Here is a 16,351-nt window from a genome sequence, read left to right as displayed (position 1 = left end):
TCATGTGGCACTGAAGACTGGAGTAATGGCTGCTGAAAATTCAGTTTTTCCATCACAAAAATAAATCAAGTTTTAAAAAATATTAAAATAGAAAATGTCATTTAAAATTTGAATATTTCACAATATTACTCTTATACTTGCTGAGCATAATAGGCTACTTTTCCGATATTAATACTTATTCCAATAATTATAATCATGTGTGTGTACTTATGCTACATTGTGTGTGTGCGTGTCTGTGTACTTGTTTATAGTAAAACAAGGATAGGAAAACCTGACATTTTTGACATTGTGGGGCGGGCAACGGTCCCCATGAGGGGAAAACATTGATGTTTATCTGAAATTGTTTATCTGAAAATATAACAATGCAAACAGGTTTTCTGTAAGGGGCTGGTTTAGGCTTGGGTTAGGGGATAAAAAAAACTATTGTTTGGTCAGTATAAAAGTAATAGAAATCTATGGAAAGTCCAAACACATCACAGAAACAAACGTGTGTGTGTGTTGTATATGCATGTTTTTATTAATGTATTTACTTCTATTTTTAACTTGGCTCTAAATTTTAAAGAAACAAACAAATAACTTTAAGACTTACTGGCGCCCCCTATTTGAGAACCACTGATCTAATACATTAATGTCCATTTAGATACCCATGTAATTTATTTATTTATTTTTCAGAAGAAAATATCAGTCAACTTTAATTTTAAATAAAGTATTTGACTTGTATCTAATTTTCTGCTATGCATTTGTCAGAGCGCACGCCTTCTTCATGGCAATCAGTCCACACAACTGATCCTGCAGGCTTTCCCTATTCAGCAGCAAGGTACATTTCCTCCATCACAACAACTACAACAACAGCAGCAGCAGCAACTGAAACCACAGACTCAAAAACAACAGAAAGGAGGAACCCCTTCTCGTCAGACTGACAGCACTAGTGCCCAGTCTCAGTAACACAGATGAACACAGCAGCCAATCAGATGGAGGAGCCAGCTAACTTGGTCTCCTCTAGGAGTTTATTGGTGCTGCATTTCATTTGAAAGCTCTACAATAAACCAGCTCTTCCTGGAAGCACCTTAGAAGATTTTAAGACAAGGAACTCCCTCAACATGGCAGCTGCATGAAACACAACACCACCAGATGGATGCTGTTGCAACCATGCAGAGCGTTTCACCGAACCAACAGGTGGTTGCCAAACTCATTATTTATTTCAACAGCAGAAAGCGTAGGATTGCTAGCCTTTGCATGGTCTTTGCCAAACAGAAACCCTGTTCTCAGTCTTTCACTGTAAACAGCCCAAAGAACTGAGTCTGTACAGTTTCGTGTACCATACCATGTAAATGCACAACAGTAAAGGAACAAAGCAAGATACTGAATATTTTATATGCTGCATGAAAAATGTAAACTTTCATTTGTAATTCCAGTTTTATGATTTCCATTTCTAAGTATTATTTTAATTTTAATGTTTTTGTATTTTGCATATAGTGATGCTTTCTACTTTTAACCCTTCCCTGATAATGGTCTCTTCACGTATAGTTACTTTTGTTTGTTTGTTTGTTTATTTGTTTGTTTGTTTTGGAAATTATTATACCCCATTGTCTCTGACATACAAAAAATGTCCAGTTTACATTTAGTTCTAATTATCTCACACATTTGATGCAGAAGAATCAAAGTTGATGGTTTTAAGTGCCAAAATTGAGCTGCTTTAAGAAAAAAAAGTCTACTTCCAGTTTTTTGTTCAACGTTGCTTTGCTTTTTAGCTGAGTCATTGTAGTCCACTAAAAAGTTTTTGTGCACCTTTTCCCCTTACTTGTAGCACTTATTGTGTTCATACACACTAAAATAGTCCATCCTTGTAGTAATTGTGACATAATGGTCTAAGTTACTTTGTGTATGCATGAACAGTACATGTATTTCTCAGATGAGAATGACACGCCATGAATAAGCTTTCAAATCCTCATTCATTTTTGCTTTGTTCTCCCTCATGATTTTGGGAGCTATGCAAGAAGCCACATTCAGGGCACAGAGTTTCTATACTGAGGACGGTCCAGAGTACTGTGGACCTTTTAGATCCCATTTTCAGGAAAAGAATGATTATATTGTCCTCTTCCTATTTTGGCCCAAAGTTGTAATACAAACCGAGGCAGGGTTACCATGCACCTGTAGAGTCTTTAAAGTTAAAGTGATCTTCCTTTTAAGAGTGTGTGTGTGTGTGTGTGTGTGTGTGAGATAGAGAGAGAATTCAAAGTGCTAGATATTATATCAGTAACAGTTTGTGACACTTCCAATATCGCTGTTTTGGTTGCTACTGTGTGTATTAACCCCAGCGATGACCAATCAGTTCTTGCGTTGCAGTAACTCAGCATTCTAGATGTTTCCCCATGGGCTTGTTGGCTATATACCTCAGAGATGGTTTTATATACGAAGTATTCAAAGGAATTTTATTTTCATATGGTAAAAGACTTCAGTGTTAACAGAATTGCTGTGTATAGACCGGTAGCACTGTTAAAGGTATATGGAAACTGAATAGATTTTGACATTGTTGACTTTTTGGAATCCAAAAGTAGAGATGCCCCTTAAAGTAGATGCCCAACGTCCCTTATCTGTCAAATTGTTTTTCGTTGTGTTGTGCGTTTTATAAGATTTTATTGTGCACTAAAAACCCTCAGTTGTGTTAGCTGTTACTGAAACCAATGTTTCTCATAGTGTGTACAATCAAAAATAACCTAAGATTTACACCCCCAAAAAAGCTCCTGACAGGTTAGAGAGAACTGATATGGACTTTGGATGTCCCTGAACATTTCAACCTTCTGTATCCTTTTTTTATTTTATTTATTTTTTGTATGCAACCAAAAGATTGTGCACTTTTGAATATGATGGTTATTTGATTCTAGTCCCATTTGAAATTTGATTAGTGTTTGACCTGATGAATATCAGTGAGTGAATAATGATAAAATAATGAATCATCAAAGAAGTTAAATCTATCATCAAACAAGATAAATAAGTACTAAGGTGTTTAACCCTAAAACTTCATTTTGTACATTCTGAATTGCTGTGCACTTCAGTACAAAACCATGTTATCCTAAACTGTCTGCAGATCATATTATCTTCATTGGGAATTTGTAGGAACTGTCCTTTGTCAGTTTACCAAAAGCTGTTCATTTTTCTTCCACAATATTCATTCTTGAAATAAAGCAAACAATATTACTCACATTCTCTACTAAATTGTCTGCTTTTGCTTTTTATTTTATTTTTAAGGTGGCATATATTCCTAATTACAGTACTAAATGGAACTGACAAAATAACGACTCTTTAGCAAACATTTCTGAACACTTCCATTTGTATATAATTCGCCAGGCAAACAGATAACTCACGCCATTGTATGAGCTAGTTCAGATGGTCAAACACTGTATTTTAACAAAGTATATGCATAACTTTTAAGGAATTGCACAAATAATTTTTTGTAATTTTGAAAATACACAATTTATACAATACATCCTTTTCATTTATTTTCATTTATTCTGTATAAAAACAGGTACATTTACTATTGCCCTTTTTTTCCTGACATAACACTCTAAAAGTTGAAAAAATAGCTGACACTTCAGATATTTACAGAGTCAAATCTCATAGCAGTTATTTGTCAACATTCAACATTCAAAAACATTTCATTCTTTTTGAGACCAACATTCCATCCTTCGAACGTGGTAGTCCGCTGGATTCATTTAGGAATAACTTTGCATAAACTTATCTGGAATAATTAGCTTGTTAATTCACAACAAGCAGATGTCTATGTTTTTCATCTTTTAAGCATGCTTCAAGAACGGAAACTTGTGTCTTACTCCTGGTAACGTAGCCAAGTTGGCCACTTTTGAAGAATGGAACCTAGTCAGTTATTACAAGAAACAATCTACAATCCAAATATATCTCAGTTTTACACAGCAACAAACTACTTTTTATTTATATATATACATTCTCAATGGATCAAAATTTCAATTCCAAACTCAAACAAAAATGGCCAAAAAACAATGTAAACGCATCCTAGGTTGTTAATAAATATGACAGTTATACCAGTAAGTACAACTTGAAGCTGAGATGGGGATCTCATAGATAGATTGATGCAATATAACACTCGCATGCTGAAAATAGTACAAGTGCATGAACGAGAACCTACATTCGTCGGTATGAAGTTCTTCAGATAGTGACACCTTAAACAGGAATCACCTTGGGTTCAGTATCTTCCTTACTGCTCAGTCAAGATGTACTTGCAGTTGCACAAAGACAAAAGAATACACAACACGACATCATCACAGGTCACTACACAATGATGTCATTAGTAGAGCTGGTAATTTATCTGATGAGGTAACATTAGGTTCTATATCTAAATGCTTGCCTGGTCACGGTAGCTGCTCATGCACTCAAAATACTATGTAGATCAATACCTTAAAATGGAGCCCAGCTGCATTTAGAAAAATACATTAACAGTTACATGGCTGGACATGCTGTGTCTTGAGTAATTTGAAATATAATGGAAGACTAGGCTAATGGAGTTGCATTGAGCCAAACAGAGAGCAGGAAATGCCCTTAAATGCCACAATTCCAGTTAGAACTTATAAGAAGCATAAGGCTTTTAGGTCAAACCTATTGAGAAAACGAGGCAAACCAAGGAACGAGATGTCATTTATATGCTCTGATGCTCCAGAAAAACATCATTTGTTGCCTGCAGCAGGGGTTGAGTTGAGGCTGTCGAGCTGCCCACAGAACTCAGCCTTTGTGCCCTCTGCAGGCCTGGAGGAACAAACGCCTCACAGCTGCCACTAGTGCTGAGATTCAAGTAATCCTGCAAGACACAATTGTGAACCTGCAGTAACCGAAGAAACTGGTTCAATGCACACAATGTTTGAGCTACGCGGAGTCAAAACGTACATGTTTGGTGTTTTCCGACAGCAGGAGTTCAGTCCTTTCCACCAGTTTCTTGAAGGTAGGTCTCTTCAGAGGGTCAGCACTCCAACACCATCTCATTACCTCATAACTGAAAACACATACACAAATGCCTTGTCATCATGCGCATCAGACACAGATATACCCTACAAAAGTTAGGGGTAAGGAATTTTTTTAAATAAATTAGTACTTCATAAATTTCTTACCAACCCCAAACTTTTGAATGATAGTGTGCATGCCATAAATATAAAACACTGAACTGTTTATAGGCAGGTAATATTCTCTTACACTTCACTTGGGGCAAACTCAGGCTCACTCATTCTGTATCCATCTTGTATCATTTTATAGAATGTGGATCCAACTGGAATACCCGGATATGGCGTGTTACCTGCAGGCGGATTTTCACCTCATAAGACCTTCATAATGAGTCACTTACAGGCATTGTATTCTGGGCAGCTGTGATATTTAATAGGCCTGATACCAGCTCATACAGACCCAGAGAGAAGATTTCCCACAATAAGATGCCATAGGACCAGACATCACTTTCAAAAGTGTACACGCAAGCAAACAGGCTCTCTGGGGACATCCATTTCACTGGTAAACGTGCCTAGACGAAAAACAGCATTCATGATACTAAACAATAACATGTTTTTGGGTAATACTGTATCAAGCAATATCACATCCACAAACCTAAAGGGATAGTTCACTCAAAAATGAACATTTATTCATCATTCACTCAATATCATGTTTTTCAAACCAGTGTAGAATTCTGGAGAACAGAAAATATTTTGACTCCATTGACTCCACTGACTTTTATTTTATGAACATATAAAACATTCTTCAAAATATCTTCTTTTGTGTTCCACAGAAGAAAAGAAAAGTCAGTACAGATGACATAAAGGTGAGTAAATGATGATAGAACTATTCCTTCAAATTAATGGCTCATTTACTGTATAAAATCTAAATATGCTGGATATGTTGAATATTAATATGGAGGTGTGAGTGTGGTAAATGATATATATACAGCACTTCCTCACATTTCCTCTCAGGACGTAGCTGGAATCTCTTGTGATGTCACGTGCCAAACCGAAATCACATATCTTTGCTACCCGACCGTGAGTCAGTAATACATTCCTGGCAGCCAGGTCTCTGTGAATACACTTAAAATACAAAGCAATACAGATAACAGAAATTTGTTAGTCAAAAAACATATTATGGAGTACATATTCACTACTGAGACAAAAATTCAGTATTAGAATCAAGAAAGGATAACATTTCAAGGTCTGCATGTTCAACTCGCTCTGAAACTTGAGAGGTGAATAAATCTAATACACACTTACATTTTTGGATGTGAGAAAGTCCATGCCTTTAGCCACTTGATATGAGAAGCTGAGTAAATCCTCAGTATCCAAAGAGAGATCATCTTTATCATCGCACCATTCTGAGAGGGATGATACAGAATGAAAGGTGTACAATAACGGATGTTGGTGGTAAAAGTGGTTTTATTTTGCTTGTATTCTTTTGAGATGCACCTACCTGTCTGATTCGATCTCTTCTGATACGACCTCATGGGCATGTATCCATTATCAGTGCCCTCTCTGTGTGTGAACATGCATATAATAGATGTTGTATAACATTACAAAAACCCAACAATGGACATCTATACATCTGCACCATATTTCTCACACACATATTTTACCTTGAAGGCTGTGTTTGGCTGAGCAGATTTTTGTAATATCCATCGCCTGTTTTGGAACTGAAAAATGCATCCCGCTTTCTTCTTAGGAAGTTCAATAGGTCGCCATAGCAACAGTATTCTGTGATCACCAGAGTGGGGCCTGTTGGAAAATGTCACTTTAATAGTCTTCCAAAACTTTTGGGAGTAAATCTCCCAAAAATTACATTTATGTCAAAATATTTCACTCTTAATAAAATGACATGTTAACCATGTGTGACATGAGAAAAATGCACATGCAATATATCTTATAATAAACTCATAAATATCTTTAATCTGTCACCACTATTAATCACATACCTCCTACTGTACAGGCACCAAGCAAATTGACAATGTTTATATGATTGCCAATGTAGCTCAGAACCTTTAACTCCGACATTAGAGCCTCTTTCTCAGTGGAGTGAGCACTCGCTTCGGGAAAAATTCAGAGACACACAAGTTCACTTGTTAGATTAAACATGTTAACACGATTAAAAATATACTAAAGGAAAGCAACAATGAACCCAATTTTATGTATTTTAACAACCGGTGATTAGAGTCTTTGCAAACATGCTTTATACATGTTACGTCATACATGCAGGCATATATAAATACTTACGTTTTAGCATTTTTACAGCAACAGTGGTGACTGTGTCAGCTGAGCAAAGTCCATATGCTGTAGCTGCCACCACTTTACCAAACGCTCCAGAGCCGAGGATTTTACCTTCATCATGACAAATAACAAACTTTTAGCTCTTATTTACCATTATTATTTTGAAATTTACACCATTTAAATAAGCAATCTACTAGATGATTATTGTAGTTATATAGTATTATAGGATTTTTAATTATAGTACATACATTACCATTCCAAAGTTAGATAGATTTTTTTAAACTTTCAAGTATCTTATGCTCACCGAGATTGCATTTATTTGATCACAAATACAGTACAACAGTAATATCATGAAATATTACAATTTAAAATAACTGTTTTCTATTTGAATACATTATGAAATAGAATATTTTTTTTTCAGGATTCTTCAATGAATAGAAAGCTCAAAAAAGGATTTATTTGAAATAGAAATCTTTAGATTTTGTCCATTTTGATCAATTTAATGCATCCTTGCATTAAATGCAAAAGATTAATTTCTTTAAAAAAAAAAATCTTACTGATCCCAAAGGTTTGAACGGTAGTGTATGTACTATATATGTATTAAATGAAGTAACTAGGCTGTGGAATTATTAATTATTAATTACTCAGATTACATATTGATGTTTAAATTTTGTGTATGCCTTTACCAAAACGCAGTCTCTCCCGTGGAAACTCCCATTTGGGGTCATAAGGCAGCTGCGTTGGGTCTATGTAGGTATAATTGTTGCCATCAAAACTTTCGATCACTTTCCAATGGATCTCATATTTGGGTTTCTAGAAAATACAAATGAAAGAAATAAAGACAGAATTTATTACTAACAATTTTATGTTACTTCATAGTGTCTAGTGTGAGTGTTGTGACTCAGTACCTGCATGTATTTGTAGAGCAGAACCACCAGAAAGAAGCTGAGCAAAACAGACGTAGACATGACACCAGACAACAGAGGTGTGAAGAGTTTATGGGGCACTGTTCTCTCTAGGGTGAGAAACACATACCCACACATCTATCAATATACACACACTCAAAATATACTGTATATATATATATATATATATATACTGCATCTGTGCTTAAAATAGTTGTATTACTACTTCTTAATTCATTGTGCCATATTAATAAGGCTAGAGTTGTATGTGAGTGTTTTAAATCTGTTGTTCAGAGGATTTTAAGAGCTTATCACCAGTATCAAAACCTAATGTGCACACGCTGCACAAAATAATAATCCCTTGTATCTGTCAACAAGCTCAGTGTGTGTCTGAGAACATTCAGGGATTTATCTGTTACCAGCTGTGTGTGTCTGTGTGTGTTTGGGTGTGAACAGGTTTATGTCTATCTACTACTCTCAATAACACTGTAAGGCATGAATGGGCAACCTCAAGAGAACAAAAATGTTATTTTTGTATATCTGGGGAAATTAGCTAATAATTAACTATGAGCTAATAAAATTAAGTTAAGCTAAATTAAATCTGGCAAAATCTAATTTTGGCTGTACAAATCTCAATTGACTGTATAATTATTTTACTGTACAGTTTTTAAAATATGTATCTTAGCTCAAGCCTGAATTTATCTGCCTAAATAGAGTAAAAACCGTAATAATGTGCATTATTACAGCAGCGATCACTCCAGTCTTCAGTGTCACATGACCCTTCAGAAATCACTGTAAAATGCTGATTGGTGCTCAAGAAACATTTTTGGTGTTACTATTAATGATGAAAACAGTTGTGAGATAAATAAATAAAGTTAAAATATATGAATAAAATGATTTCTTTCTTTCTTTGAGGTCAAACGAGAGTGTGACAAAACGACATTTCCCATCATTCTCTCTGTCGCAATAAAACACCAAGATAAAGCATCTATTACAGACCTAATGCACATTCTTAGCTTTTCATTTAGTTGCATTAGTGTGAAAAAAGCTTCCTGTCTTATCACTAAGTGAAAAAGGGAAAGTAAACATGAAATTGCATCCATTTTGTTCTACTAAAATCACTTGAAACACATCATATAGTAATTATGACTTCTGAACTTGTAAACAGCAGCTTCCCAAAGGAGCTGAAAGCAGCATTAGTGTTTGGGTAAAATCTGTAGAAATGTTCTTCTTTCTGGGCCTGAGATTAAACTACTATGCTACAACAGGACTGTAACCACCATAGACACTGAGGGGAACAAGTGTCACTGACAAGTTACTGTTCACTAAAGTAGAGCATGAATTCCAGCATGAAGCATCAGTTTTAACACTAAAAGAGAGTGAGGTAAGATGGAAGTAACAAAACATTTAAAATTTGATTACTGTTTTAGGATAGAAATGTTAAACAACCGACAGTAACATTCAGTGATGTAAACTGCTCAACTTTTTTTATCTAAAATTTTGCCATTTTGAATGAAAAATACAGTGTCATTAGCTTTATAGAAACAATAGAAAATTTGGGTCTCATGTTTTCATTTAGCTAGCAAGGTAAACATGATTGTGTTTGTGTTCTCACCACTGATGGAAAAGAGGGTATAGGCCTGCTCTCCCTGCGTTGTTGCCACACACTCAAGTGTGTGGAATTTTCCTTTGCTGACATTAAGTCGACTATCCACCTCGCTTCGTCCAAATTCTGCCCCTGACACTTTGACCACGGTAAACTCCTCATCTGCCTGTGTCGCATTCAACAGGTGGGAGCACCTGTCAGAGGTTATAAATGCTATTTAGAGCCAAACTAATATGACAAACAATTATTATGTTCATTTTTTACCACATTTAATCACCTAAGAAACACTATTCCAAATGGCTCTGGTACTTACATAGCATAAGTCAGAGATGTGCGCTATTGTATGGTTGTTGAGTGTGAGTGGCTTATATTAGCCTATGAGTCATACCGTGTATGTGGCGGCTCGCAGTAATACCAAGATATTTTTGGGACAGGATATCCTGAAGCAACACACCGCACATGTCCATCAACCGGCCCCTCCTGGGAAACTATCACAGGCTTACCTAAATGAGAGATTTACTGTAATTTATATAAAGACTGTATGAAAATAAAAGTTTATTTAAGGTAAGTTAAGTCCCGTCAATCTTCTGAACTCACATATAACATGGACGATGAATGACTGATTGACAGATGCATATGTGTGATTGGCTGAGAAAGTGTAGATCCCGCCCTCTGATCCATGAACTCGAACCAGCCTTAGTTCACTGATGTACCTGCAACATCCAGACAAACAATACTCAATGTCTGTGTAAGCTTCACATAGAAATGTTAGAAAACACATAATGGACATGCATAGCTGACAAATGGACATTTTAACATGGTGGTTTTATGTTTGTAATTACACATTACATGTGCTTACTATAGTAATAACAGTAAATTATGCATAACTCCAAGTAACTACCCCTAACATGAACCCTATAGTAAGTAAATCACAGTAACCCTATAGTAAGTACAATCAATATTACTCAGTACTTGTTTGTGTAATTACACTGTAGCAACATCACCATAAAATAAACCCTTTAAAAAACATGGAAATAGTTCCAAGTAGTTCAAACAACATAAATATTAATAGTCCTATCATATATATATATATATACTGTATGTAATTTCCTAACTTACAAGCTTAAAAGTTCTAAAGATCTTACTTTTTGTTGCAACATTTTCAAAGATCTTCAAGAGTTTGGAGTTTGCCCAATAATTAATTTTATTTCTAATATGTATATTTAGTCTTGTGATGATAATATGTACATTTATGACCGATCATATTTTAAAACAGACCAATTAGATATGTAAATAATATATTTTTTTTTAAATTAAAATAAATAAAAATATAAATAAAATTTCAGTGTTGACTACATATCAATAATTTCACAATGAGGACTGTCAGTTAGCAGGACAATTTCTACTTGAAACTGCTAAAAATATTAATAATAATAAAACACAATATAACTATATTAATATATTAATATGTACATTTATGACCAATCATATTTGAAAGTAGACCCCAATTAATATTAAAAAAAGAAAAGAAAAAAACAAAAACATACAATTTCAGTTTTCATTTTGATACATTTATGTATTAATCATTTCACTTTCAAATAATAGGACAATTTCTGCATTTTACTTGAAACGGTTAAAAATAGCAATAATAATAAACCACAATATAATTATAATGACCAGATATATGAATGGACAAAATCTTTGCTGTCTAGCCAAATTATTAAAATATAAAAGAAAACAAAAATAGGAGTGTTTTCTGTGAAGAAACATCAAAATACATGTCATTTCAGCTGTGCATATACTGCTTTTGGATTCCAATTTACTAGCTTTAAAGAAAGAGTGTCATCTGAGGCTCAGCACTGACATAATAGCAAAGTTTTGTGCATAAAAACAATGGTGGAGTTACCACAGAATCGACTGTTTGTGTATATGTGAAAGTGTGTTTACCTGTACTGCTGATTGTGCAGTGTAATGACATGTTCAGATGTGTTTTTGAGCTGTTGGTCATTATAGATCCAGTAGACTTCGGTGGGACTGGGGTATGAAGTCATTTCCACGCTGAGGGTCAGGCTTTCTCCCTCTCTCACCTCCATCACCCTGTCCTCTCCCTCCGTAAGGTTAATGAAACCTTGCTCTGCCACACATAAACACATGCAGATTTACTGTTGTTCAGCCTATGAAGAATATTTTGCTAAAAATGAAATTTAACACGGTATGGTTAAAGCAAAAATCCATGCATGAAAGGAGGGACTTGCATTTCAACAGTCGCCATATTAAGTGTTGCAATTTATCCCATTCATTTTCCTACAAATGGCCCATCTGGCTCTTCTTGCTCTCTTTGGTTGAAGTCAATAATGTTTGAAAATGTTTGATCCAACTTCATTCCACATTTATTACCGTAAACCTCCAGATTGACAGTTGCCATGGAGACACCTTTCTCATTCCTCGCAGTACAGCGATAGACTCCTGAGTCATTCATCTTCACAGATTTGATGTGCAGTCCTACTGAGCGCTGATATTCTCGAGAGCCAGGCAGGATGTTTGATTTTTGGCTTTTCTTTGCTATCTAAATCATGAGTGACAATAACAGTCCAGGTTAGGTACTGTGTTTACAGAAAGTAATCTGAGATTATGCAACAAGTGTGTGGATCTAACCGTTTCAGAAGGGATACTCCAGCTCAAGCTGATATCATGGTTGATGTTGATGGTGCTACAGTCCAGCACAAACTCCTGACCCTGAATCAGAATCACATTTTCGATTCTGGATAGACTGATCAATGGCACTGTCTCCGGTACTATATTGCAAACAGCATACAGGCACATTAAAGCATAGGCAAACAATTATTAATTTCTATAATGTACTGTATATAAGCCATAACATCATAATGATATACTACTTGTCAAAAGTTTCTTATGTTTTTGAAAGAAGTCTTTTATGCTCACCATGGTTGCATTTATTAGATTTTTTAAAAAGTGAAATATTATTCAAATTTAAAAGAACGGTCGATATATTAACGGTTTCGATATATTTTAAAATGTAATTTATTTCTGTGATGTTAAATCTGAATTTTCAGCAGCCATTACTCTAGTCTTTAGTGTCACACAATCCTTCAGAAATCATTCTAATATTCTGATTTGATGCTTAATTATTATTTTTTAATAATGGTTCTTATTATTATCAATGCAGATTTTGCTTAGTATTTTTTTGTGAAAACCGGGATACTTTTTCAGGATACTTTGATGAATACCAAATACAGTGAACAGCATTTATTTGAAATAGACATCTTTGTAATGTTAGAAATGTCTTTATTGTTAGTATTCATCAATTCAATGCATCTTTGATGAATAATATACAGTATTATTGAAAAATGTGGGTAACCAAACAATTGCCCATTTACTTCCATATTTATTACTGTTTGGTAACCCACATTCTTGAAAATACCTTCTTTTGTGTTCAACAGAGTAATAAAACAAAAAACTCATACAGATTGTGAATAACTTTAGGGTGAGCTGTTCCACAAAATATTGACAGAAATGTCATTTTTGGGTAGACTATACCTATACCTTAAGAACTGTTCTTACAGACCTGGCCGCACACCCAAGTTATACGGGCTTGATTTCACAGGTTTTTCATCCATCTCTCCTGCACAAATGTAGCAGCCCTCAAAAGCTCTGGAGACGTTTTTGATGGTGATCCCTCTCTGAGGGTGTGCACTGTAGGTGAGGCCAGCTGGTAGACCAGAGCCACCACAGGTCAGAAGGGACAGATGATTGACAGCTGGATCTGTTACTAAACAAGGAAAAGTGCCATCCTCTCCTTCCCTCACCAAAAGGCCATCCACCATGGAGCGCACAAAAGGATTCTCCAAATCTGCCAGGAAAAGTGAATGGGGAGAAAAGGCAGAAAAAAAATATAGAGAGAGATGAGAAAGGGGAACAAAAGACATGCAAATCAAAGGAGAATAAGGAAGGAAAGGAAAAAAATGTGAGTGCAAGACAAGAGATGTTACATGTTTTTTTTTTTTTGCTTTTAATGCTGGAAGGATTTTTGCATGAGGAAATAGAAAGTAAATGAATCTGTGCAAAAGATTTATCACACAATTCGACTGGTCAAACACCTATGTTATTCAATGACAGTTAACAATAATACAAATAAAAGAAAATAAACCAGATCTACACTAAGGTGTGGTTTGAGTACACAGCTTAAGGACATGTATTTGTGCTTTAACAAAAAACCTATTCAGGTTTTAATACTCCTTCAGGACTGAAGTGTGGGAAATGAGACCAAAGGACAAACAAACCCCTTGAATAATAAAAAAAAAAAGTATTGCGTAAACATGCACAATTAAACCCACCTTTCACATAGATGTAGATGGAGCTCTTCTCAGCCGTTTGTGTGTTTTCACAGGTGTAACGGCCCATATGCTGTACCTGTGTAGAGGTGAGGAGGATGATGCTAGCTCCATCTTCCTCTAGCCCTCCCTCAATTTTCCGACCTTTTTCCCGCATCCATCGCACCTTGCTCGCCTCAGCATTATCATGACAACTGAGTTGCAGTTGTCCACCTTTTGGTATCACCAGATGAGTGGCATTGGGAGTGATAACAGGTTCAAACCACCCTGAAATACAAACACACACAAATTAGTTCACTGTGCATACAGAATCAAGGCTAATCAATGGCAGCATCCAGCAATAAATTAATCCATCACTTTGTTGAGAGTCAACAACACGTGGAAGGTGAAAAGGTCTTTATGGTAGACGTGACTGTGATGGCTCTTTAAAAGCTTGTGACCTGTGGCTGATGTTATCAAAGCAATACTCTGCTGTGAACATTTTAATTAAAAATAAAAACTCCTAGATCCCATATAGTATGTAAACAACAACAACATAAATTAATTAATTAATTATTCAATAAAATATTTATCATGAAGTAAACGTATGGATCATAATAATAATAAAAAATAAATATATATATATATATTTAAAATAATTTTTCATGTACATTAAGTACATTAACTTTTACTGTTCAAACACTCCCATTCACTATTTTACCTATTATTCACATAGCGTTCAAAACATAGGATTTTATGCAAACAATAGCGTTCAAAACATAGGATTTTATGCAAACAATAGCCTAAATAAATATCTAAAAAATAATTAATTCTATTAATTTAATTTTAAGAGAGGTGGAATGTGATCATCACAGATTTCACAGATCCCTTTTTATGATGCGTGAATATTTTCAACAATTAGCGCTAACTTTTAACCTCACCATGACTAATGAGAGTTACATCACCATGATTTATTGTCCAGATGAATCAAACGTTACGAAGCAAGTGAATCAAGTGAAGTAAGGGTTTGTACGGGGTGCATTAGTGACCAAGAATTGTTCAGGATAGCCGAAGTCTGGATCCCATTTGCCTAACGGTCCCGAGCTTTCCCGCTAGTTTAGAACGTTCAATCATTCGCGTAACAGATGCACGTCTTGTACTGGCGCGACTATGACAACACCAGCAGAAGGATTAAAGGTATAATTGTCTCAGGGAGGTGTTTTGAGTAATACTGTAAAACATATTCCCTTGACTGTGTTTACAAAGTGTCCTGACCATTTCTGTTCATGTTGGCAGTGTTAGGGGTTATTGGGTTGTTATGCTTCAGCCCGAGAAGAATTAGGCTATTGAAGTAGGGGCTTGAGTTGTAATACCATTACTTAGAAAATATACTGAAATAATAATAATAAACTAACACGTTCACATTTATGTATTTTAGTTTTGAAAATAGTTCCTGTTTCCCACGTTTATTATTTTGAATGAAAATTGTTCAAATTAGGTTGATAGAATAATAATTATTACTATCAGATAATCTCGAGCAGGTAACAACAAACCGACCGTCAGGTAAGAACAGTTGTGACAAGGCCTGGAACTGTTATGAAGATTGTGGTCATTATGTTGACAGTAGTTTTATTAGATAACTGACTGCTCCTTCTGCGCTGGATGTATTTGAAACGACTCTAATTACACGCTAATTAATTATTGAGATTGTGCACAACACATGAGATTCGCGAGGTGCGTGAGCTAACTCCCCTAATAACTCAAATTAATCAATAGCTGTCTAGCTCAGTAAATGTATAGATAGACATAATACATCGATTATTAAATTGACAGCGATCAACTATAACTATGGAATAGTCACATTAGAGAGTACAGATGGACAAAAATATAACTCTTAACGGTCATCGTCTGCATCTGTCGTCAAAACAATTGAATAATTCTCGGGATATAAACCTAATAATCCACTCATAATTAACAGTAGACTACACATATGGATTACGTAGCCAACATAATTGGGAAAAAATGCAACAAAGGCCTATTTGAAAAATAAAATTAAATAAAAAAATGTTTTTATCTGAACAGTTGAAAATATTGTATGGTCTTACCTCCAGGTAAGGCGAATAAAAGTAGAACTGTGTATAAAAACCAAGCGTGACCCATTCCGTCAGTTTGTGAGTGTTCGTGTGTCCGTACATTAGTACCACTCATCCACAACTGACTGTGTCTTCAAGTCTCTCTCTCGCTCTCGCTCTC

The 16,351-nt window shown here is 35.2% G+C and overlaps 2 protein-coding genes across 7 annotated transcripts in view; one reads left to right on the top strand and one right to left on the bottom strand.

Annotated features, from left to right (window-relative positions):
* The window catches only part of LOC306874388 (circadian locomoter output cycles protein kaput-like), a 16,151-nt gene extending 12,938 nt beyond the window's left edge, over window positions 1–3,213 (top strand). For all 6 annotated transcript variants that reach the window (XM_079424400.1, XM_079424398.1, XM_079424396.1 and 3 more), the window contains one exon: window positions 748–3,213. In XM_079424400.1, coding sequence (XP_079280526.1) covers window positions 748–945 — 198 coding nt within the window. In that variant the 3' untranslated portion in view covers window positions 946–3,213. The remainder of the gene's footprint in view (window positions 1–747) is intronic.
* LOC306874386 (mast/stem cell growth factor receptor kita-like) lies at window positions 3,207–16,351 on the bottom strand. Its single transcript, XM_079424393.1, has 21 exons — window positions 16,204–16,351; window positions 14,123–14,386; window positions 13,354–13,638; window positions 12,423–12,562; window positions 12,165–12,333; window positions 11,715–11,901; window positions 10,365–10,480; window positions 10,156–10,270; window positions 9,777–9,961; window positions 8,165–8,271; window positions 7,943–8,069; window positions 7,263–7,367; window positions 6,965–7,075; window positions 6,629–6,767; window positions 6,466–6,527; window positions 6,270–6,370; window positions 5,967–6,089; window positions 5,425–5,536; window positions 5,218–5,317; window positions 4,915–5,020; window positions 3,207–4,828 (listed from the first exon to the last, which is right to left on the bottom strand). The coding sequence occupies exons 1-21, from the start codon at window positions 16,304–16,306 to the stop codon at window positions 4,670–4,672; spliced, it is 2,916 nt and encodes a 971-aa protein (XP_079280519.1). The 5' UTR covers window positions 16,307–16,351; the 3' UTR covers window positions 3,207–4,669.

This window comes from Barbus barbus (assembly GCF_936440315.1).
Source record: "Barbus barbus genome assembly, chromosome: 8".
NCBI lineage: Eukaryota > Metazoa > Chordata > Actinopteri > Cypriniformes > Cyprinidae > Barbus > Barbus barbus.
This window is presented reverse-complemented; position numbering and strand designations above follow the sequence as displayed.

Coding starts and splice junctions, on each gene's coding strand:
- LOC306874386 (XM_079424393.1), bottom strand. CDS start 16,306: ATGAGTGGTACTAATGTACGGACACACGAACACTCACAAACTGACGGA. Junction 6,528..6,628: donor AGCCAAACACAGCCTTCAAG/GTAAAATATGTG, acceptor GTTCACACACAG/AGAGGGCACTGATAATGGAT. Junction 5,318..5,424: donor GTGGGAAATCTTCTCTCTGG/GTCTGTATGAGC, acceptor ATCCGCCTGCAG/GTAACACGCCATATCCGGGT.